This window comes from Sapajus apella, unplaced genomic scaffold, assembly GCF_009761245.1.
Source record: "Sapajus apella isolate SASKATOON/1434 unplaced genomic scaffold, GSC_monkey_1.0 scaffold3, whole genome shotgun sequence".
NCBI lineage: Eukaryota > Metazoa > Chordata > Mammalia > Primates > Cebidae > Sapajus > Sapajus apella.
Window position 1 is genome coordinate 15,075,399 of NW_022436943.1, and position 23,727 is coordinate 15,099,125.

The window sequence follows — 23,727 nt, forward strand, 5'->3', positions numbered from 1 at the left end:
CATTGTTTATCCAGTCAACATTCAAGAGCAAGTTGTTCAGTTTCCATGAAGCTGTGCGGTTCTGAGTTAGTTTTTGAATTCTGAGTTCTAACTTGATTGCACTGTGGTCTGAGAGACTGTTTGTTACGATTTCCGTTCTTTTGCATTTGCTGAGGAGTGATTTACTCCCAATTATGTGGTCAATTTTAGAGTAGGTGTGATGTGGTGCTGAGAAGAATGTATATTCTGTGGATTTGGGGTGGAGAGTTCTGTAAATGTCTATTAGGTTTGCTTGGTCCAGTTCTGAGTTCAAGTCCTGGATATCCTTGTTAATTTTCTGTCTGGTTGATCTGTCTAATGTTGACAATGGGGTGTTAAAGTCTCCCACTATTATTGTGTGGGAGTCTAAGTCCCTTTGTAAGTCATTAAGAACTTGCCTTATGTATCTGGGTGCTCCTGTATTGGGTGCGTATATATTTAGGATCGTTAGCTCTTCTTGTTGCATTGATCCTTTTACCATTATGTAATGTCCCTCTTTGTCTCTTATGATCTTTGTTGCTTTAAAGTCTAATTTATCAGAGATGAGAATTGCAACTCCTGCTTTTTTTTGCTCTCCATTTGCTTGGTAAATTTTCATCCATCCCTTTATTTTGAGCCTTTGTGTATCCTTGCATGTGAGATGGGTTTCCTGGATACAGCACACCGATGGGTTTTGTCTTTTTATCCAATTTGTCAGTCTGTGTCTTTTGATTGGGGCATTTAGTCCATTTACATTTAGGGTTAATATTGTTATGTGTGAATTTGATACTGCCATTTTGGTGCTAGCTGGCTGTTTTGCCCTTTAGTTGAGCTGGTACTTGTTGTTCCTTTATATGTGTAGAGCCTCTTTCAGGAGCTCTTGTAGAGCTGGCCTGGTGGTGACGAAATCTCTGAGTACTTGCATGTTCCCAAAGGATTTTATTTTTCCTTCACTTATGAAGCTTAGTTTGGCTGGATAGGAGATTCTGGGTTGAAAGTTCTTTTCTTTAAGGATGTTGAATATTGGCCCCCATTCTCTTCTGGCTTGTAGGGTTTCTGCTGAGAGATCTGCTGTGAGTCTGATGGGCTTCCCTTTGTGGGTAACCCGACCTTTCTCTCTGGCTGCCCTTAGTATTTTCTCCTTCATTTCGACCCTGGTGAATCTGACGATTATGTGCCTTGGGGTTGCTCTTCTTGACGAATATCTTTGTGGTGTTCTCTGTATTTCCTGGACTTGAATGTTTGCCTGCCTTGCTAGGTTGGGGAAGTTTTCCTGGATAATATCCTGCAGAGTATTTTCCAGCTTGGATTCATTCTCTTCGTCGCATTCGGGTACGCCTATCAAACGTAGATTAGGTCTTTTCACATAGTCCCACATTTCTTGGAGACTTTGTTCATTCTTTTTTACCCTTTTTTCTCCAGTCTTGCCTTCCCGTTTTATTTCATTGAGTTGATCTTCGACCTCTGATATCCTTTCTTCTGCTTGGTCAATTCGGCTGTTGATACTTGTGCATGCTTCACGAAGTTCTCTTGTTGCAGTTTTCAGCTCCATCAATTCACTTATATTCCTTTCTATTTTGTCCATTCTTGTTAGCATTTCGTCAAATCTTTTTTCAAGGTTCTTAGTTTCTTTGCATTTGGTTAGAACATGTTCTTTAAGTTCACAGAAGTTTCTTACTACCCACCTTCTGAATTCTGATTCTGTCATTTCATCACACTCATTCTCCATCCAACCTTGTTCCCTTGCTGGCAAGGAGTTGTGATCCCTTTTAGGAGGAGAGGTGTTCTGGTTTCGGGTGTTTTCATCCTTTTTGCGCCGGTTTCTTCCCATCCTTAAGGATTTATCCACCTGTCGACTTTGTAGTTGCTGGCTTTCAGATTGGGTCTCAAATCTTTCAGATTGACGTTCTGTTTGTTGATGATGAGGTTATTTCTGCTTCTTGGTTTTCCTTCTGACAGTCTGGCCCCTCTGCTGTAGGTCTGCTGAGGTTCACTCCAGGCCCTGCTTGCCTGGGGTTCACCTGCAGCAGCTGTTGAACAGCAAGGGTTGTTACCAGTTTTCTTCTTCTTCTAATCTTTGTCCCAGAAGGATACCCGCCTAGTGTCAATCTGAGCTCTCCTCTATGAGGTGTCTTTTTGGATATATAAGGGTCAGGGAGCTGTTTGAGGAGACGGTCTTTTCTTTATAGGAGCTCAAATGGTGAGCTGTGAGCTCTGTTGTTGTTCATTCAGAGCTGCTGGGCAGGTACTTTTAGGTCTGCTGCAGCAGAACTCATAAACTGCTTTTTGTTCCCAGGTGCTCTGTCCCAGGGATTTAGGGCTTTATTTATGAGTTTCCGTTATGCTGCTGCCTTCTTTTCTTTTTTTCCTTCAGACCTGCCCAGCCCAGCAAGGAGGCAGCCTAGTCACTGTCGGCCTATAGCAGCTTTGCTGAGCTGCTGTGGGCTGCGCCCCGCTGCCGAGTGAACTTCCCTGCAGTCCTGTTTATACGGGTGTAGTTAGAACTGCTTTGGCGATGGTGGCCCGCCTCTGTTGGGGCGGAGTCTCTGCTGTGGCGGGTTGCCTTGGCAACGGCGGGCTGCCTCAGCAATGGCGGGCTGCCTCGGTAATGGCGGACGCCCCTCCCCCACAGAGCTGGACTGTCCCGGGTTCAGCTGCGCTTGCTGTGAAATTCTCAATCCAGAGTTTCTGGTTGCTGTTCTTTTGTGGGGGTGGGGCCAGCCGAGCCTGATCGCCTGGCTCCCTGCCTCAGAGCCTTTTTTAAGTTGGTGTTCCAGTCGCCTGTTGAAGAGGCGCCGGGGTCTGTTTGTTTTCCCCTGCGGCCACTCACTGCGCTGGCTTAAACAGCGGCACTGAGGTTTGTGGCGCTTTTTTTTCTTTTTTTTTTTTTGCCCGGGAATCTACTGTCCTGGTTCTCTGCTCAGTCCCCTTTTTGAACCAGCATATGGGCAACTTCCCGTGGCTCCAGTCGCCAGCCAAAAGGGCACCCGGACCGGTGTATTTTGTACGGAGAACCGTGGCTCCGGGGCGCCGACAAAGCAGCCGCGCGGGGCAAAGCAGCGGCGCTGGCCGGCACAGCCGCGCTGGCGGAAACAGCCGCGCTGGCGACCGTGGAGCTCCTCTGCCCGGGAATTTCCTAGTCTGTGGGCAATAAAAACGCGGCGTCCACTCACCCTCTGCGCTTTCACTGGGAGCTGCAATCCTGAGCTGTTCCTAAACGGCCATCTTGGATCTCCCCCGATGATAGCTTTTTCCTAATATTAATTTTCAATTCTCATATTCAAATTTTTTTTGCACATCTCATCTCTACTTCAAAAAGCTATCTATGATTCAGAAAACAAGTTAGAATTGTTGGGATTTATGTTCAAAGCATTTTTATTGAGTTTGCTGCATAGCTATTATCATTAATATAACTATGAAAATTGGTTGAGTTGGCAATTAAGTTTTTGACATGCTGGCTTAATTGCTAGATAATTGGTAGTTGAATTGTACTTAGCAGATGGTTGGAAAGAATGTTGATACAAAAACAGTCACATTAGTCCCTAGAGCCAAGCTAGTATCCTTGAATCATGGTTTTTGTGTACTAATACAAACTGTATTTTAAGAAAAATTTTCTTACAGCACCTGTATATAGTATGAATTTAACTCAATGGTTCTAATAAATGCCATTTAGGAAAATGCAACTTATTATGGGTGACAGACAGTACTATCAACCACGTAAATGAACATCAGGAAAATTACATAGAAAGAATGTTTTTAGATGAATATATTAGTTACATAAGTACATTTTTGGAGAAAATGCCTTCAAAGCTGTTCACACAAAATACCCTAGATTGTTGAGATGGCACAATGCAACATAAATCATTTAAAAATTACCAAGATAATTGTTTTATTTAAATTTAATAAAGGTTTTAGAAGAGATGCTATTTTCCCCACTTAATAGGTTTTATAAGGACTTTTCCCAATTTCATTCAGCTAGTAAGTTAAACTAGGTATCTGGTGGCATGTGAACCTAGTTTTCTTTTATTCCAGTCTGGACCCTTAGATAATGTAAATCGGTTTTCCATAAGGAAGATAAATTGGAGAGGAAACAAACCAGAAGTGGAGACCAACTCAAAGGATATTCTGAGAGGGATGAAAATGTCCTAACTGATTTGTGGTGATGGTTGTGTCAATTGGGTAAAATTACTAGGTCATTGAATTATACTCTTGAAATGAGTAAATTTTATTCTATGTAAAATATACCTCAATAAATTTGTTTTAAAAATGAGATAAATGCAACGGAACATGTGAGAGATGAGGAGGGTCTGGGTATTGGCATATCTTTAGGACAATAGAGGAAATGGGTGAGGTAAAAATATACCAAAGATTTGGCAACACTGCTACAGTAGGAATAGAGGATAATGTTGAGACTGGCAATTGGATGGACAGGATATATGTAATAGTGATGACAGAGGGTACAGAGGTGTATATCTAGGTAGGAAAGTGAGGCAAAAGAGTTCAATTCTGAAAGACTGTGACTGAGTTATTCCCAAGATGGCTTCAATATTCCCTTTGGTTTGACTAAACGTCAGGTAGATTTCTTTCTGACCATAGGTCCTGAAGCATCCTCTTCTTAGAGTGTTTGCTTTAGCAAACTTGCAATTGTAAATTCTTTCTTTGCCTATTTGAGAAGTAAATTTTCTGTAATCCAGGAATGTTTTTCTTAAGATTCAGGAACCATCTCTTTGACATATTTTCATTGAATAAGATAGGGCCATTGTTGAGCCGGGCTCATGCTTGTAATCCCAGCACTTTGGAAGGCCAGGGTAGATGGATCATAAGGTCAAGAGATTGAGACCATCCTGGCCAACATGGGGAAACCCCGTGTCTACTAAAAATAGAAAAATTAGCTGGGTGTGGGGCCATGTGCCTATAGTCCCAGCTACACAGGAGGCTGAGGAGAATTGGCTGAACCTGGGAGGCAGAGATTGCAGTGAGCCAAGATTTTGCCACCGCACTTCAGCCTGGCAACAGAGCAAGACTCCGTCTCAAAAAAAAAAAAAAAAAAAAAAAAAAGATAGGACCATTGTCTTCCAGTCTTCTTGGGAGAGTAGCAGCCTAACTTTAGGAAGAGCTAATTAGCAAACACAAATAGTGGCCAAATATCCTCCTCCAACATCCTCCAACACTTTTCCATTAGCTTGCTCCAGCATTCAAGAATCTGCCTGCCTTTAGCTCACTCTAGCATTCAAAAAATTATCCTGCCTTCTATTTTTGCAGAGTTAAGTTCAATTTTATCTCCTATTGCAATGGTCTTGAATAAAGCCTTCCTTGTTGATTTTTATAGGTGTCCATGGTGACCTTGCCTTTGCAGTTAACTGAGGGATAGCCACAGGAAACACCCCAATAAGCAGTTGAAAGGTTTGATGTAGATGCTAAAGACAACTCAGTGTTTTTTCTCGCCCTTATATTTAGCTTCTTTAAAACATTTAATTTTTGTACTCAAACATTTCTACAAGCTTGCCATGAAAAACAGCAGTGTTTTGTTTCTACCTGCTCACCAGTTCCAGCTCCTTAAAGGCTTTCTCCTCACTTGGCTGAATCTTTTAAATACACGCACTCCTATCTCTAAATAATATTTATATTGCTACTTTTCAATCAGTTTTATGAGCTATCTGTTGACATTATCCCTAGGAAGCTGAGGAAACAGTTTTTGGTCCTACAATTCCCACTCACTTCCCATCTCTCTAGAGAATTATACTAGAACTGAATGAAATCAGTTTTCAGTTTTTACATAATTTTTACTGTGAAAGTACACTGTGCAGCTAAGCTGTTAGTACAGGATGAATGATACTTGTTTACTGAATATTTTATTTTCTCTAGAATTAAAAATTGCCTCATGTTTTTAAAATTCGTTCTCCATGTACTTCTTTTTATGTACTTAGACAAATTAACCCCTCCGTTTCAACCAATCCCCTTTCCCACCCAGCAGCTATTGCATCAATTTTGATGTCTTGAAAAGTCTATCCCAGAGCTTTTGAGCAGTTCTGATCTGGACTCATTTCTTTCCAGATCTCTTGCACAACTCATCTCCTAGGATCTCTGCTAATGCTATCTTGAGAATTCCCTTTGTATGTTGCTTTTAGAGTCCATGCTTTAGGAAGGCTCTGTTTTTTCCCTGTTTTGGTTTATCACTGTGTTTTGGTGAAGTACACTTTTTAGAACTTCTCAGAGAAAGGATATATTAAAATAGTTAATTGGAAGGCCATTAGGCTGAGTTCATTCCTGTGCCCTGGATTCCCACATAGGTAAACTGAAACCCAACTCAAAATGAATAGAGATAGCCTAGGAAAACTGAAAATTAAGCTTATTCAGACATTCATCCTGTAATTTTCATATCTTCCCCTATTTTCCATTTCTGTTTTTCTTTTTTCCATATTTTCTGGGAAAGTTTGTCCAATTTTGTCTTCCAGTCATTGTATTCTTTATTTGTGCTATCATATGTTAACTTCTAAAATCTCTTTTATATGCCCTTTGAATACTCAGTTTTATAATTTTATGTTTTTATTACAGTATCTTCTCATTTCTCTTAGGGTATTAATCAGTTTTTTTTCATTTGCGAAGTTTTATTCTTCCTGTACGTGTTTGTTTCCTCTCTTTTTTTTTTTTTTTTTTTTTTTTTTTTTTTTTTTTGGGCAGGGGGCATTTGCTTATTATGTTAAATGTCCCTTTTATCTGATGATTCTTGTTTGATCATATTAACAGTGGGGCATTAAAATATTGGTTGGCAACTTTGTACGTATATTTGTAAGTTTAAAGAGGTTTGTTTTCTTGAGAGGAAGTCTTGCTCTGTCACTGGAGTGCTGTGGTGTGATATTGGCTCACTGTAGCCTCTACCTCCCAGGTTCAAGTGATTCTCCTGTCTTAGCCTTCTGAGTAGCTGGGGACTATAGGCGCATGCCACTACACCTGGCTAACTTTTCTGTTTTAAGTAGACACAGGGTTTCAACATATTGGTCGGGCTGGCCTCGAACTCCTGACCCCAAGTGATGCACCTACCTCAGCCTTCCAAAGTGCTGAGATTACAGAAGTGAGCCACCGCACCTGGCCGAGAGATATTGTCTCTGTAGGGTGGTCTGGCTGAGTGCTTCCTTGGGGGACCCTATGTCAGCATCTTTAGGTCTTTCCTCTTGGGCAACTCATGCTCTCCACTGAAGATTATTCTAGTGTCCTGCCAGTGCTCTGGTAGCTGAGTCAGGGAGAAAGTGGGCATTTCTACAGTAATTACGAAAACTTTCCCCCTCTCTGCTTTTAAGTGCTCTCAAGTTTCCTTGTCATCTACCAGCCCTGCAACCCACTGTTTTACCTTCTCTAGAGGAAACTTCTCCAGCCTTCTTTCAAAGTGCAGCAGGAATGTTGGGTATGGGGACATAGGAATCTGTTTCCTAAACAGACTTTCAACCATTTGTTTCCTCTTTTCCAGAGGAATGTGATGCCTTGAATTCTGAGCCTTTTGGGAGTTTGTGATTAAAATTGAACTTGGGGTTCTAGGATGTGCTAAGTCAGGTATGCGTATCTACCTCCTGTTCAGCTGCTGAACCCTATCCTTGTTTCTAACACAGCTTCAAGAGAGAACAGTGCTTAATTCATGTGTTAAATTCATCATCTGTAACCAGAAGCATCACCAATTCGATCTGAAGTATCGGTGAGAGCAGTAAGGTATTCAGAACAGAAATAGTAGTCACGTTACAGGCTGCAGCAGTCAGATCATATCTGGAGCAACATTTTCCATTCTGAGTAATGTAATCTGTGTTGACAAATTAATGACTAGAGAAGAGAGACTGCAATAGTTTAAGATGCAAAACCAAGTTAAATGAGAAGCAACTGAAGGAACCATTGATATTTCTCTAGACCAAAAAGGCCTCTAAGATGCTGTGATCAAAATTTGAATGCAGTGAAGATGAATATCCATAGGCCATAATATCAATTATCTGTTCAAAGGTTTTGGAAGGGTGAGAACACCATAGCTACCTTTAAATGTATATGTATGTACATATGTGAGTGTGTGTGCGTGTGTATATATACACAGAGAGAGAGAGCAAGAGAGAGAGAGAAAGAAAGTGTGAGTCTTGCTGTTGCCCAGGTTGAAGTATAGTGGCACAATCTCAGTTCACTGCAACCTCCACTCTTGGGTTCAAACAATTCTCCTGCCTCAGCCTCCTGAGTAGCTGGGATTACAGGCATCACACCCAGCTAACTTTTGTATTTTTAGTAGAGATGGGGTTTACTTATGTTAGCCAGGCTGATCTCAAACTCCTGACCTCAAGCGATCCACCCGCCCTGGCCACCCAAAGTGCTAGGATTACAGGTGTGAGCCACAATGGCCGGCAGCTCCCTTTAAATACTTAATTGACTCTTGTATCACAAAGAATTAGACATTATGTTTCTTTTCAAACAACATAAAAGTGATAACTGAATCAAGTGAAAGCAAAATACATTTTGGCTCAGTGTAAGGAAAACCTGCAATAAGCATCTGAAACATAAATGGGACCAAGCAGATAACATAATCATGTGAACTGGCTGGACAAAGATACTAGCAAACTGAAAGTGCATGTCATATGTTGGGTGATTGAGTGAGTAGCAGTATTAAAAAGGTCAAGGTTTTCAAAAGAACTCATATTTTGAGATTTATTTACAATATTCCAATGTTTGGACATCATTTTTGAAAATTTCTTGTCTTATACCAAACATATGGGCAGGATGAATTTATCCCATGTGACTCCTGTTTGTGACTTCCCTCAGGCTTAGGTCTAACATCCCAAAGTTATCACTGGAATTGTCCCAGTCAGACTTGGCTGCTCATGTATCAGGCATAATAGTGAGAATAAAATTGAACTAAATAATGTCTAATTGCCTTTTCACTTCAGAAAGTCTATACTTGAAATGTAATTCTTTTAAATGTAGTTATCCATGGAGTAGCTGTGCCCATTGCATGATCTGCAGTCTTTACTTTTCCTTCTTGTGCCTTTTGCTGTTTTTGGTCACTTAATATCACTGTGTAAAGCACATAACTTGTGCTATGCATATGTGGGAACTTATATGTGGCTCTTTTAAAAGAATCATCTAAGAATGAGGCAAAATTCCTAGCCAAACTGAATTTAAGTGTTACTTGTTGTTTTCTATAATCTACATAGTCACCATATCCCCAAAGAAGTTGTATGATATAATGGAAAAAATAATGTATGCATGGTGGATTTACACTAATCATAATTTTAGAAGCTGGAATATACATTTGAGGCCATAATCCATTCCTCTAGTTTATATTTGAAAGTATTGAGACCTAAAAGGGTTAAATGACTTCCTAAGTTGTACCCAGTACATAATACTTGGTGTTGGGTAGAGTTAGGGAAGAGAAGACATGATCTTGTTCTGAGGAACTTTACAATCTCAAATGACAGGATACCACACACATCTATTTGAGCAATTTAAGATATAGAAAATCCAAAATAATGTAATTATATTTTATTGATATTATTACTGAAAGATTAGGAGTTCACTTTCAAAATAAAAAAATAGATACTATGGAACTTGACTTCAGGGCATACCCCATGTTCAGTGTCATTCTCCACATTTTCCAATTCTCTATCTCCTTCCTGCCATTAGTTCTCTTATGAAAAATTTCACTATCAAATAACTAATAGTAAATTAGGAGTGAGAAATTTATGCAAGAATACTAATGAAGAGTAAATGGTAGCTACCAAGTAATTAGTTTTCAACAAATTAAGCATTATAATGAATGTCCCCTTACATTGAATAAGGAGGCACTGAGCATTTATTAATGAGTTTTAGTGCATTTCACTCCACTTTCCATAATGTAGTGTTAATTCTTTCCATCCAACCCTGATTTCTTTTTATAAAGAAAATGTAGGAAAATACAGAAAACATTCATCTTTTATCTCTACAAATACAGACACTATTCAGGAAACAATTACTAAAAGAATGGAGTTCCAAATCAAATTAATTCATTTTCTTCATAAAAAGTTAAAGACATAAATATCAAAGAACTAAGTTCATTATTTTACAAGCAAGAGTTTTATGACTGGAAAGTTTAAACATGTACAAAAGTGAGTGACATCTCACGAAAAGAAGATGCAAGCTTTGAATTTTAGTGTTACATTTCTAAATGATCTTCCAAAAAGATATGTGGAAGGTATTAGTCATTGTAGGAAACTGAAAGGTATAATATGATGGAATAAGGATCACATTTTTCTCTTTGAGGTGATTTATATTTAAATGAGTTCTCCATAATCCTTTAAACTGAAGTGCAAATTGGTTATCAAAGTCCTTTGCTGTAAGGGTTGTTTTACATAATAATGAATTTTACAGAGTTCCTCAAAGGGAAATATTGATTTAGGCAACATCACAGAATATTTCAGTTACAGTAACACATTAGTGCCATAGCATATAAAAACTTTCTCAAATATAAATTTTTTTTATTAAAAAGTGTAGGCAGTGTACCTTTCTGAATAGAAAACACATTTGTGATAGAAATTTTTAATTAAAAAAATTCCATTTAGTCTATCATTCCTCATCTACCTTAACAAGTGTTAGCGTGAGTCAACCATGTGCTAGGTACATGGAGGTACATGGTTTGTCTTTTGTTTGTTTGTTTGTTTGTTTGTTTTTAATGGGCTGTATGAAAGTAGGAGGAAATGCCCATTTGCCTGTACATGTGTGTGTTGTATAATCCTTAACTCCAAATATTATATTTTTAACTCTGTGCTATATAATTTATATATGCTACTTTGTTCATTACTCACCATGTGAGGCAGCCATGAGTATCCTCATTTTACAAATAAGGAAATTGTATATGTTGTATGTGATGATTTGAACCAGTTTATTTCTCTCATCCATTATGCTACACTCCCACCTCAAATCTGCTTCTTTTCATTCTTGAGCCCTATATTACCTCCAAAGGTAAGCTCCAGCCCTCACCCCAGCGATGAGTCAACAAACTGACAGGCTCCTGTGTGTGTTAGCTCAGGGGACCTAGGTTCCCATGAGTTCTCATCGTTTACGTGTTGCCCAGATAGGCTTACTTCACTTCAGTGAAATCCTGGGACAGAACCCTGGGGAGAACTTGAAATTGAGGCTGTAAATGTAAAAGGGCACTGAATTCAGTAACAAGCCCTGTGTTTGAGAGCCAGGCCTATCACTAACTAGATGTACAGGTTTAGAAAAGTCAATTTACCTTCCTGAGCCTTTGTTTTCTTATCTGCAAAATGAAGAGGTTGGATTTATTAAGGGCTTTCACACTGTATTTATTTATTTTATAAGAAGTGGAACTCTTCCAGCAAATTAAGTTTTATACCGAATGTCAGTACGTAAACAGATACAGGGAAGTTACAAGGGTCATAGCAATGGCTGGGTTTTGAAGACGTATGAGTCTGTCTACCTACTGGATATCTTCCTAATCCCCATCTTAACTCCAAGGAGGCTTCTTGCAGAACTTTTCAAATTGTGGCCTACCACCAGTTTATACCAGTTCTCATATACTGTGACTCAAAAAATAGCTGTAGCCATATGAAAAAAGCATTAGACTTGTACGAAAAAGGAGCTGGGTCAGGGCTGATAATTCAAAGGACAGAGGATATAAAATTATAAAATATATAATCAAATAACTTGGCCTGTGGGATCCAGGGGCATGCCTTATCTTGAGGTTCCTGAACTTGGGTACTTAAGATTTTCAGGGTGGTAGCAAAGGCAGGAGTTGGTATTATAATAACTTTTGAAACCTGTCAAATTTTGTTGTAGTTAATCTAATTATATATGAATATTATGTTAGCCTGATAGCATTATTCTGTTAATTGATTTTATTTTCTGAAAGGTTACTTGATATTGAGATAAACTTTCAATTATGATTCAGCTACTGTGGATTATACCATCAAAACATTTTTCCTTGTACTTTCTTTTTAGTATGAATCTTAGAAAAATTGGTTCATGTACACTAAAAGCAAAAAAAAAAAATCCCATTTCATCATTGCAATTCTTGGCTTAAGACATTGTTGACGTATCTGTATTAAATGCTGTTAAACTCAGCCAGCGTCTCCCTGGCCCTATACTGTCTCTCTGATTGACAACATTTCACTGGTTTAATTCCCACCTGTCTGTGACCATGGATCCTTTTCACTTACCTGCCTCTGCCTTCTGCTGTTTCTCAATCTTCTCCAGGCGTCCTAGCAAGGAGTCAATTTTAGTTTTGATCTGGGTTAATTCTTTCTTGATGGTCTGTAACTCATCTGATTTCACTGGAAAGGAGAAAGAAGAAAGAAAACAACAGAGCATCAGATGCACCATAACTCACCTAGGACCCAACTCACAGGCACCCCGTGTTTTCTGAAGTCTGTGTCAAATCACATAGGATATTTTTAAATTGTATCAACTTCTCATTACTTCTGGAGACCCTGGAACACTGGATAATTCTGTCAAATACACATAGGGATTCTCAGTGACACAAGCATTTAATCCTGCATCTTTTGATGGAAGGTTATGGAAATGGATAATGGAATTTAGAAATATTTTATAAAATAACCAAATGATGCTAAATTAAATTTTAGCAAATAGAGTAAATCTGCAATGTGAGAGGGATTCAGATGAAGAAATAATTAAATCATGACAGGTATGTTAATACTACTTTGAGGTACTATGTTGTAATATATATTTCAGCAATCAATGATATTTTAACCCAGCTCCTTGAAGATTGGAAACCAGGAAATTTATCCTTTAAAGAAACTGTCTTTCCAGCTTTCTCAAAGTTGCTATGAAGCTTTAGTCTTTCTAACAAAAAATAAGGCAGTGGGTTGTGCATGCCTCCCTCTAAGCCCTGGGCTTGATGGAAAGGAAAATCACTGAAGTTCCCATTGATATTTTCAATAGTACTAGTTCCCATGCTAGATGTTTACAGTTTAGTATCGTTTCAAAGACAACAAATGGGGACTAACATAAGACTAACACATTTCATTTTGCCAAGAATGGATGTTAAAAACAACAATAAATAGCCTACTATTGACTATAGTAATTATTTTGTAAGAAAAAAGGGCTTAAGGAAAGAACAATTTCATATTTCAAAGATAATTCTTTAAATAAAATATATTTATATTTGTAAAAAAAAATACTGTACTATCCTTATTTTTCTGAGAACCATTTCAGTTTTACCAACTTTTCATTACTTCTAGTGATCCTGAAATACTGGATGATTTTTGCCAGTTACAAAAATAGAGATTCTCAGTGACATGAGCATTTAATCCTAAACCTTTTGACTGAAGGTTATGTAAATGGATAATGGAATTTAGAAATATTTTGAATCCACAACTATCAGAGATTGAAGATTTTAAAGCTATCACTATGCAACAGCTACGCCTGTCTCCACGCTTTTATTGGGTGGACTGGCAGTATTCACACCTCAGTCAAGAGCCATATTTCAAGATCTTGGACACATTTGATTCCAGTCTATTTTTCTTCTGTCTCTTTTCCTTTAGGTTTCTAATCATCTCAGAGTAGATATTCCCTGGAAATTTCTGAGGAAATTAGAGTGTTTAGCTTGATTCTTTAGTCTTCAGGTGTTTTTTGAAAAAATAAAAAAATGCAATCTATGTTTCCATAAAATAGAACTATTTGTCAATTAAGATAAATGATGTAATATACATAACATGTTATGGATCAGAAACACTAAGTCTCAAGGGAAGAACAGATTTTTATATAAAAATGAGAAAACTTTTCCATTGTGAGATCAGATTTTCTTTTTAAAGCAGACTTTTATTTAATATGTAAAGTAGTTTGCAAAATAAAAACTGCAAGAAGCATGGGCCCTCTGGAGTATCCCTATTATGAACTACTAAACTGAAAGTAGAACAGTGTAAAATAGAGAATCACTCCTTATGTCAATTACTTCAAAGACATCAAAGTACCATTGTGGAATTGCAGCTGAATTTGAAAAACATCATCTGTCACAATTGCAAATTGATTCTGCTTTGAAGAATGGTGCTCATTCTCTTTGATGAAAGCATATGTAGTTTTACTTAAATGTATCAGATTTAATAGAAAATATTTTATCTTATTACATTTCAGTGCAGAAGAAATAGGACTATGGCTGAAAACTAACAATATATTTCTTAGCAACTAGAGCTACTCCTTAGCCCAGGAATGCAGTTGACTAATTTAAATTTATGTATTGCCTTAAAAAAACATAAACCAATAAACCACCGCTACTCCACTTTATAGAAACTACATTAGAAAACAATTAGAAATATAGACTCATCTGACCGGAACTTAGAAGTCTCCAGGGAGCCAAGGTTTTGTTTAAGTCTAGACTCATGTCTAGCTCTGTAAGAACATTTTTCAGATCACAGCTGGATTATTATATAATTTGGGTCTAATAGGCTAATGTTGCTCAAGAAACGATGCTCAAATAAATGTAACATGGAAATCCGGAGAGATCCTGTCAGTTCTTTCCTGGACCCTACTAGGAAATGTTGAAGTGAGTTTCTAACCCTATGCAGGCTGCTCAATTCCTCTCTTACAGTGGGGAGCAGCAAATGTTCATCTAGGGTCCTGCAAAGCAGACTCTACAAATAGTCTTGGCTACTTCTTGAGTCTGGAGAGACATTTTTGCTTGTTATGACCTGGAGATGGTAGTGCTACTGGCTTCTAATGGGCATTTAGTATGCTCAGCATCCTACAATGCACAGGATAGCCCACACCACTCCACACAGTTATCTAACCCAAAATGCTGATCATGCCAAACTATAGAAATTCTGCTCTAGATAACTATGTAACCTCCCTTACCAATATTATCCTTCCTATCAAATATCCAGAAAACTGAAAAAATGTTTGTAATCATGTGGACTTTGACAATAAATCACATTATGTTATTTATTTTCCCCATCAATTAATACATTATTTGAATGTCAAAAATAAATAAATATAATTTGCATAGCACTTATATAAATCACTTTTAAGTACAGTATTTCAATGTTAAAGAACCTGAGAATTTAAAGATGAATGTGATTTTCCCAAAATTACATGATATACCCACATAAGAGTTCAGGCTCAAACCTAGATTTCCTTAATTTTAATTCTACACTTTTTATTGCGCCATGCAGCTTCAGTTGATGTGAAAAATACGATTGTCAGTTTCAGTTCTTTCCTTCACTATGAATTAAGGAACCACTGTGTTTAATTCAATAATATTCAGGAAAAGAAAAGGAAGGTTTCTAGAAAATTTTATCGTGATCACTTCAATGCATCTGCTCTGCTTTTATCTGTCTCTGTTTATATATACGAAAAGCCCCAATAATAAGAAAATGAACAATTGGCTTGAAGTTACAGGACAGGTGATACCCTTGTAACATAATATATAATACAAATTCTAAGCTAATTTAATATGACAAGGCTAATTTGTTAGCCTCGGAAATAATTTTCAAAAGCCAAACTTTAAGATATTTTGCTAAAATAAATTGGAGCAACTGGTTATTACCCACCCCATAGATAAAACTTCCTAGAATAGGGAATTACATATATATGCATATATAGTATGTATTCATAATACCTATGCCTACATACAGCTATACCCATTTTTTTTTTTTGAAAGAAAATAAAATGGAGAATGGGTGGATTTTATTCAATAAGTATTCATTAAATGCCTATTGTCTGCATCTGTTCATCTTGCATTTCATTAGAAACTGCATGTATATCATTTCATTTATTCCAAATATACAAATCAGAATTGTTAAATTTACTTTTGGATTTGAATGGTGAATATTAGAGAAGTTAAGTCATGTGTTTGATTGCTTAGCAGGCTGGGCCTAATGGCTCAGCCTATAATGCGAGGGCTTTGGGAGTCTGAGGCAGGAGAACTGCTTGAGCCAGGAATTCGAGATCAGCTTGGGCAACATGCTGAGATCCCCATCTCCACACACAAAAAATAAGAAAATAAGCCAGGCATGGTGGTGCATGTCTGTATTCCTAGCTCCTCAGGAGGCTGAGGTGAGAGGAGCTAGCTTGAATGTAGGAGTTTGAGGTTACAGTGAGCTATGCGTTCATGCCACTGCATTCCAGCCTGGGTGATAGAGTGATACCCTGTTGCTAAAAATTAAAAAAAAAAATGTTCTTAAAAAAAGATTGCTTTCGCAAAGAGGCAACAATTCAAGTTTAGAGTGGGCTGCCTGACTCCAAAGCCACGGGTGTTTAGGTCCTACCCCGCTATCCCCAGTGCCCATCATGAGCTTCTCATCATAGTGAAGTGTCTCCCTGGTCTCATGGACTCTATAACTAGTGATCAAAAATAAATATATAAGTAATTTATTATATATAGAACATAAAATACAAAAAAAAATGAGAAGTAGTCAAAATCTTCTGTCACTTGGTAATGAAATTATCTCCCATTTTTAAATTTTTTGGTTCCTCCTGCTTCCAACCAGATTGTAAGAGCCTGAAAATGAAAGATCATGTCTATTTTGTCTATGGAGTATCAGTTCCTCATGGGTCATGTTTATTTCATTGATGGAAAATTAGTACCAGGTGCCTGTCTGTGATAGATGCTGATTAATTGAACTTGTGTCAAGTATGTGGGCAAAGAGAAAAGATAAATTAACTTTGATGATAAGTGATTGAGAAAATAGTCATAAAAGAATAGGTCTTTGAGTTATAACAAAAGATAATTTAGATTTTAGCAAGCAAAAACAGCCTTGTAAGTAATAGAAGTAGTAGATCTCAAATCATGTAGTTTGAAAATACACGTTACACTGATTTCTTTTAGACCCTGGAGTGTAGGCCAGAATTTGTCTCCTTGTTTCACTGACTGATGCAACATCTTCTGTAACCAATTTTCTCTGAGCTGTAGCATTTCTACAGATGTGGCTCCAAGTCAAATATAAAAGGTATGACAAAAAGCCAAATGCAAAAAGCAAAAATAATAGTGATCTCACATTTCACAAATATTTAGAGTATATTCTGTGTAAAGCATAATTAACTTGAATTTGTAATTAAAAGTAGATTAGATGTGCATACAAATAACTATGACATGAAGCAGAAGAGTGTAAATCCCATAATAAAGTAAACAACTGGCCTGAAGTTAGAGGACTGGTGCTGCCCTTGTAACATAGAGGGGTCTAAACTTGTTCTTATAAGAAGAGGAAATTTATTAGACAAGACACACACAGAGGGAAGATGGTGTGAAGACATGGGGAGTTGATGGTCATCAACCTGTCAAGGAGAGAGGATTGACACAGGTCCTTACCTCACAGCCATCAGAAGGAACCAAGCCTTCTGACACTTTGATCTCCAACTTCCAGCCTCCATCATTGTGAGAAAATAAATTTCTGTTGTTTAAGCCCCCCAGACTGCGGTACTTTGTTATGGCAGTCCTCGCCAACTAATGACACTCATCATATACATTTCCTAAAATATCATTTTGAGCACGTAGCACTTTGCTGAGAGTTTATCTTGCGCCTGCATGAAATCCAAACTCTTCAATATTCTGCACAGTTTTTCATTATTCTTTTACCCATTTTTACATCTTCTTTAACCATAATGTCCTCAGTTTATTAACTGACATTTCTAGCAATAAATATTTACTTCATATATTTTTACCATTATAGTTTATTATCTATTAAGACTTTTATAATAGCTGACACTGTTCTAAGGGCTCTACATGTGCCAGCTCATTTAATCCTCACAACAACTCCACAGAGAAGGCAGTAAGCTTATCATTCCCATTTTATAGATGAGGAAACTAAGGGACAGATAATAAATGGCTGAGGCACTATTGGTTTATAGGTGCAGCAGCTTTATATTCCATGTTCTTAGCTGCTATAATAATAGTAGTGGTAGCAATAATTAAACTCATTAAACATTACTATGTGCCTAAGTATTTTATATACATAAGTAGTTTAATTCTTAAAATCACTGTTGGATACACAGTATATTATTTTCAATTTCCAGACAGAAATTAGATGTATATAGATGTTAAAGGATTTCCCCAAGGCTACCGTGGTAGTATGCTGTGGAACAGACTCCACCCCAGGCATCTGACAACAAAGTCTCTGTTCTTGACCCACATCCTGCCTCCCAGAAAGCAAGTCTCTCTCATTTCGTCTTTTCGAATCCACTGGTTCTTCTAAACTCAATTCAAAATTCTCTATTAAGTCTTCTCTAACCTCTCCAGCCAATAGTACTTTCTCGCTTTAAAATGTCTAAAGCAGAATGTATTTTGCCTAGGATAATGGATGGATGGGAATATTTAATGATATGTTGCTGAGTATTAATATTATTTCTCTGGTTGATGCTTTATCTCTGTATTTCAGTCACATGCTTTTGAGGGGAGGGACCCAACATAAGAAAGCTTTCTTAGCACTGGGGATAATTTCTCAATTTTGACTTTAATTGAACTGTCTTTAATTTCCTGTTTGATGCTTTAGGGCATTGATATTAGTTTGTCACCTATTCTGTCACTGAAAGTTCATTGACAGGTCCCCAAAGGCATTCAAACTTACTAGAGTCTTTATTGTTAGATATTAGAATTTAAATTAATTCTTTAAAGAAATTGATTTGATAGCATATTTTTTCCAGAGGGCACCAATTTTTCCTCTTAGAAACTACAACTAAAGCTCACTGATATTCATGTTTTCTCTTTTATAAAATGTCAATCTGCAATATCACATTTTCTTTATTTTATGACTCTACGATGTCAGGACAGGACAAGTTGATTAGAGTTTTAGTTCAATTTGGTTTGAAAAGGGACAGAAATACCTAGTGGCAATCTACTTATTTAAAGCAATCCATTTAAAATGCTTATCAGTATTCAACTTTGGTAAATTACCACATGAATATATTTTTCTTTATATAGTTCTCAGCAGAATTCAATCATATTACAAATTATGAAATAAGAAATGAAAATTATCCAAGCTATAACATTAATTTCCTCTTCTGAACTTGCCATACCATTAATACTGGCAAACAGCTATTAATAAAAGAGTAAGATATATACCTTAGTAAGCCTTTATTCGGATTATATCAATATTAACATACTATATTTTAAGCTTTACTGAACTTTTTCATTTGTGATTTGAGTTTGAAATTTTTGTTATTTCCAGGAAGCAACCTAATTATAAAAAGTAATATCAATTAATGGATATTTATACATGCACATATATATTTTATGTACATATATGTATACATAATATAATCTGCCAATATGCTCTTAAAAAGAATATTAAATCATGATTCTAGTTATGCTTGCCAGTGAATTATAGATATTTTTTTATTACTGTTTCACTAAAATAACACTAATCAATAGTTAACTTTTGTGACTTGAGCTCTAAATGTATAGAACTATATGAAATGAATAGAATTGATCAGTCTGTTGTCTTTCTATGATAACAGGGGGCTGGTATCATGCTCAAGTACATCATGGCTGGCTGCCCCTGTTTCTAGGTAATCTCTGACCATTGATGTTGACCACTACACAGAAACTCTGCTGCACGGCTGCCTTGGAGTAGGCCCCGGGGCCCCCTTCTCTACTATGTAAACCAGGCCTGCCAACCTCCCCAACTCAGGTATCTTATTGGGGTTGTACCTATAGCCTATGGCTTGCTTGTCTCTCTGCAGTAATCCCTTAGAGCTGTCTTATTGATGCTGGCAGCCACATGACTGTTCTACCTCCAAGCTTAGATTTAATCCTCATGATAAATCTTTTAAAGTGATTTTCCACAGTGTTTTATTTGAAATATTTCCTTTTGATTTAAGCTTAATATAATAAAGATGTATCACTTAAAAAACTTAAGTAAAATTAACACAATTATATGTTGAATAGATTTTAAATGATCATTTGTCTTGATTATCCTTACAAAATCTTTATATCCCAAAATTTATTTTTCTACCTATTGCTTATTTACGCCTTTCAGAGTAACAAAGATACTCTAGGATTCACAGTTCCAAAGAATGATTGCTGCTAAAAAATAAAACACACGATATTTCTTTCAAACCATCTCTGGTTTGTATTTAGTAGTCCAATTTTCAGATTTAGCCGTTTCTCAAGACTATTACATCTTATCCCTGCCCACCCCCGCCAAAAAGAAAAACCAGAAAGAAAAGATAGAATTAAATCTCATGTGTGATTTACCATTGCACTTAAGAATAGATTCTTATGTTACATGTTGTAATGGTTACAAACTGTAAAGTCTCTTCACATTATTTCTCCAAGTAGCTGACTGTGGCAATTTGTGTTTCCATAAAAACCACTTCATTGTTTATTTATTCCAATGTAAGAAACAAGTCACTGAAATTTTCAACGCTTGAAGACTTTTGAGAGATAAAATCTTGTACATACTCCATATTGGGATGACCCAACATCCAACAAGTTGCTGCAGGAACTCCTTTTCTTTTATTACTAAGACACAAAAAGGAATTTGTATTTATCTATCTACGGAATAGATACGTGAATACATAATTACATAGAAATCCATAAATATATTTAGTGTGCTATTGAAGTTATCTTAGGTCCACAAAGCTTGTTGAGTACGCCAAACTTCAGCTTTTTCAGAAGCATCAGTACCTTCCTGCATCTTGAACTATTTTTCTCATGCTCTCATGTAAAAACAAAGTATTTCAATAGCAATTCTTTGTTAGTATAGTGCTGAAATAAAAAGCAGTGTTTTACAGTAGATAGCACATAGGTATAAGAGCTAAGAGACCTAGGTTCTGCTTCTGGCTCTGCTCTATCAGCTATATGACTTTCTGTGTTTACTCATTAATAAAACTGGGATAATAGTATTTGCTTACTTGTCTTAAATGGTTGGGTTGCAGAGTAAATCCAAGTCCTTACAGTGGCTTCCCAAGCTACATTGGAACTTGCCGTATGTCTAACTCTCTGACCTTATCCCTAGCTAGACTTTCCCTTTCTGCCTCTGTTGCAGCCACACTGCCTTCCAATTATTGTTCCTTGATTATTCAACTTAAGGTCTCTGCACTGAGCATTCTCTGTCCATAGAATTCTCTGTTCCCGACAGTTTCAGGCTCACTTTCTCTTTTCCTCACATTCTTTAGGCTTCTAGTCAAATGTCACCTCAATCAATTAAATATAGTGTTCCCAACTTTCTCTATGTGTTTATTCTTTTACCAATTGAACAGCTTATTATCTGTTTCCTTTCTGATAAAAGGCAATCTCAAGGAATATAGGAAATTTTGTTACCCTTTCCTTAGGAATAATATTCTGACAACAAATTAAATTTTTTCCTAATCACTCCACATAAAAATTTAGCAATGTTTAGTTGGAAAGTTTGTATTGCTGCTTTTTACTAATTAATGTGAAACGATGCAAATATTATTTTTATGACATTAAATATATCTTTAGATACATATATCTCATAATAATTTATCATAGTATGGAAAATTATGATTTTAATGCCTCTATAGTTTGCCTCACTTAATTGCTAAAACATTCAAAACATGAACTAATTCTGCATGTTTCTCTGAAAAGACAGTTTATGCGCTCCCTTTGGAAGTAAAATTATTTCTTCATTAAAAGCATCATATTATATTTTAAGACTTTAATATGACACAATCTCAGCCTAGAGCACAGTGTTATTTGCTCTATAAAACACTTTTCAAATTGGTCCTGGGTTTTTGTTAGACATGTTTGTTTGTCTCCCCTACTGCAACACAGTATGGTGGAAAGCAGAGACCATTTCTTATCTATTTTATGATTTTTCTAATAGTTCATACATAGCAGGCACTTAATAACTATCCAGTTAAATTACTGAATATAGGCATTTGTGCAATGATAGTTAACCACACCCTTCTTTAACTAGAAATAAAATGAAGGACATTACTTACATTTAGAGCCTGTTGACCCACTGGCAGCAGATCTCGATCCACCTTTCATGGAAAAGACTCCTTTCCCTCTGCGAGTTGTTGTGACTGCCACTCTGGGGCGCTTCAGTGGAATTACTGCACGGGGAGGTGGAGGCACACGCCCGTGGTAATCAAATAACCTTTACAAAACACAAATGGGACTGAGAGTTGGTTTGATGCCCAAGAGTTCTATCAAATATGTGAAATGATTAACAGAATAGCCTGGTAGAAAAGTTCAGTAAATATTTTCTTTTTGCTGTTGTTCTCTAATATTCAGATGTAGGTATTTATTGGCAGATGTAATTTCCACTAAGAAAATAGGATGCTAATATAGTCTATGCTTCCTGGGCTTTAGAGTGTGACCTCTAAGAGGAACTCATTTGTAAGGAATGAAAGGACCAGGAACTTTGCTCCAAAAGTACCATGCAATTTGTTGAAATTATGCTGACCTTCATTCCTAAATATATTTTTTTGCTTGGTAAAACAGATTTATACTTCTTATGGACAGAAATATTCCTCTTACATATCAAACACTTATTAGCACATTAGTTTAAAAGAGGAAAAGATCTTGCAGAACAGGAACAAAAAAAATGAAATTACTGTTCAATCAGTAAATAGCCCAGAAAGAAAAAAAAAAGTAAAACTAGCTTAAAGAAAACAGCTATGAGAGACAGATCAATATGGTGCTTCAGCTCACTCTAAGAATCTTTTCAGTAACAAAAGGCTCCTGTGATTGCAGATAAAAGGAGACAGTTTGAATGACATGGAGCTAGCATGAAGACAAAACTCATTTATAAAAATATGTAATTAATAGATTCAAATGCTTCATATTATTTATACTGCATTCACGTATATGACAAATTTTTACATAACAGCACATTTGAAGGTCAATGAAAAAATACTGGGATACATTTACTCATTTTCGTGACTATTTTCCAGGGAGCCAGACATGTAATTACGTTATTCACTGTAAAGAAAATAGTATTATTGACTTAGAATTATAATTGTTACCTATTTTATTGTGACAGAGGGAAATACTGGATTACATTCTTATAATTACTTTAAAACCGTCAGTAAATACAGTCTAATATGAAAGTCAGAAATGAGAAACCAGAATGGGAAGAAAATTAAACAACTTCTATAATAGATTAATTTGTAAAATTACATCTTGTTTATACATACAGATGAAAATGTTTCATCCCTTTTTAGGAAACAATGTATGAAATATAATAAAAGTTAAGATAGACTGGCTTACAAACATTCATCTGGAGCCATTAAAACTATTATGGAGTGGGGAAAGCACGAAAGCACTATTAAACCAAATTTAAAGCAAAATTCCTTGGTACTAGGAATATCTCCTACATTAGAGATTTATGGTGTTCAAAAATGATTTAGAACATGCTGGGGAAAAACTGAGAGATATCTGAAAAGGAAAAGAAATGAGACAGAGTTCAAGAGAGGTGTCATCCTCTGTGAATAAGCAAAGTCCATTAGAGCTGAAGAATGGCTAGCAAAGAACAGGTCATGGATGTCAACACATTATAGTTTACTTCAAAAAGCACAGGCAGGATGAGGCTGAGAAAGGTTATGAATATCATCCATACCACTAGGGGCTTGAGAATCAAAAGGGTCAGCTAGACCTGCCCCTCATTTCAATCACAAAACAAGGTCTACATTTGTTATTTATAAGTTGAAGTCACAGAGCACCTTAAGTCAGTGAACCAAAATACAAAGGCACTTTGCATGCGCTCTAACACCCAAAACTATGAGTGAAAAGAAAATATGCCAATTGACTGCTCTCCTCTAGAGTAGCAGTTGCTGCTTGAAATGAAAGGCAAA

General features: G+C 36.6%; 1 protein-coding gene across 9 annotated transcripts in view; it reads right to left on the bottom strand.

Moving 5' to 3' along the window:
- Nucleotides 1-23,727, bottom strand: part of RALYL (RALY RNA binding protein like) — a 729,873-nt gene that overhangs the window by 47,938 nt on the left and 658,208 nt on the right. For all 9 annotated transcript variants that reach the window (XM_032250205.1, XM_032250214.1, XM_032250239.1 and 6 more), the window contains 2 exons: nt 21,871-22,028; nt 12,174-12,287 (listed from right to left, as the gene is read on the bottom strand). In XM_032250205.1, coding sequence (XP_032106096.1) covers nt 12,174-12,287; nt 21,871-22,028 — 272 coding nt within the window. The remainder of the gene's footprint in view (nt 1-12,173; nt 12,288-21,870; nt 22,029-23,727) is intronic.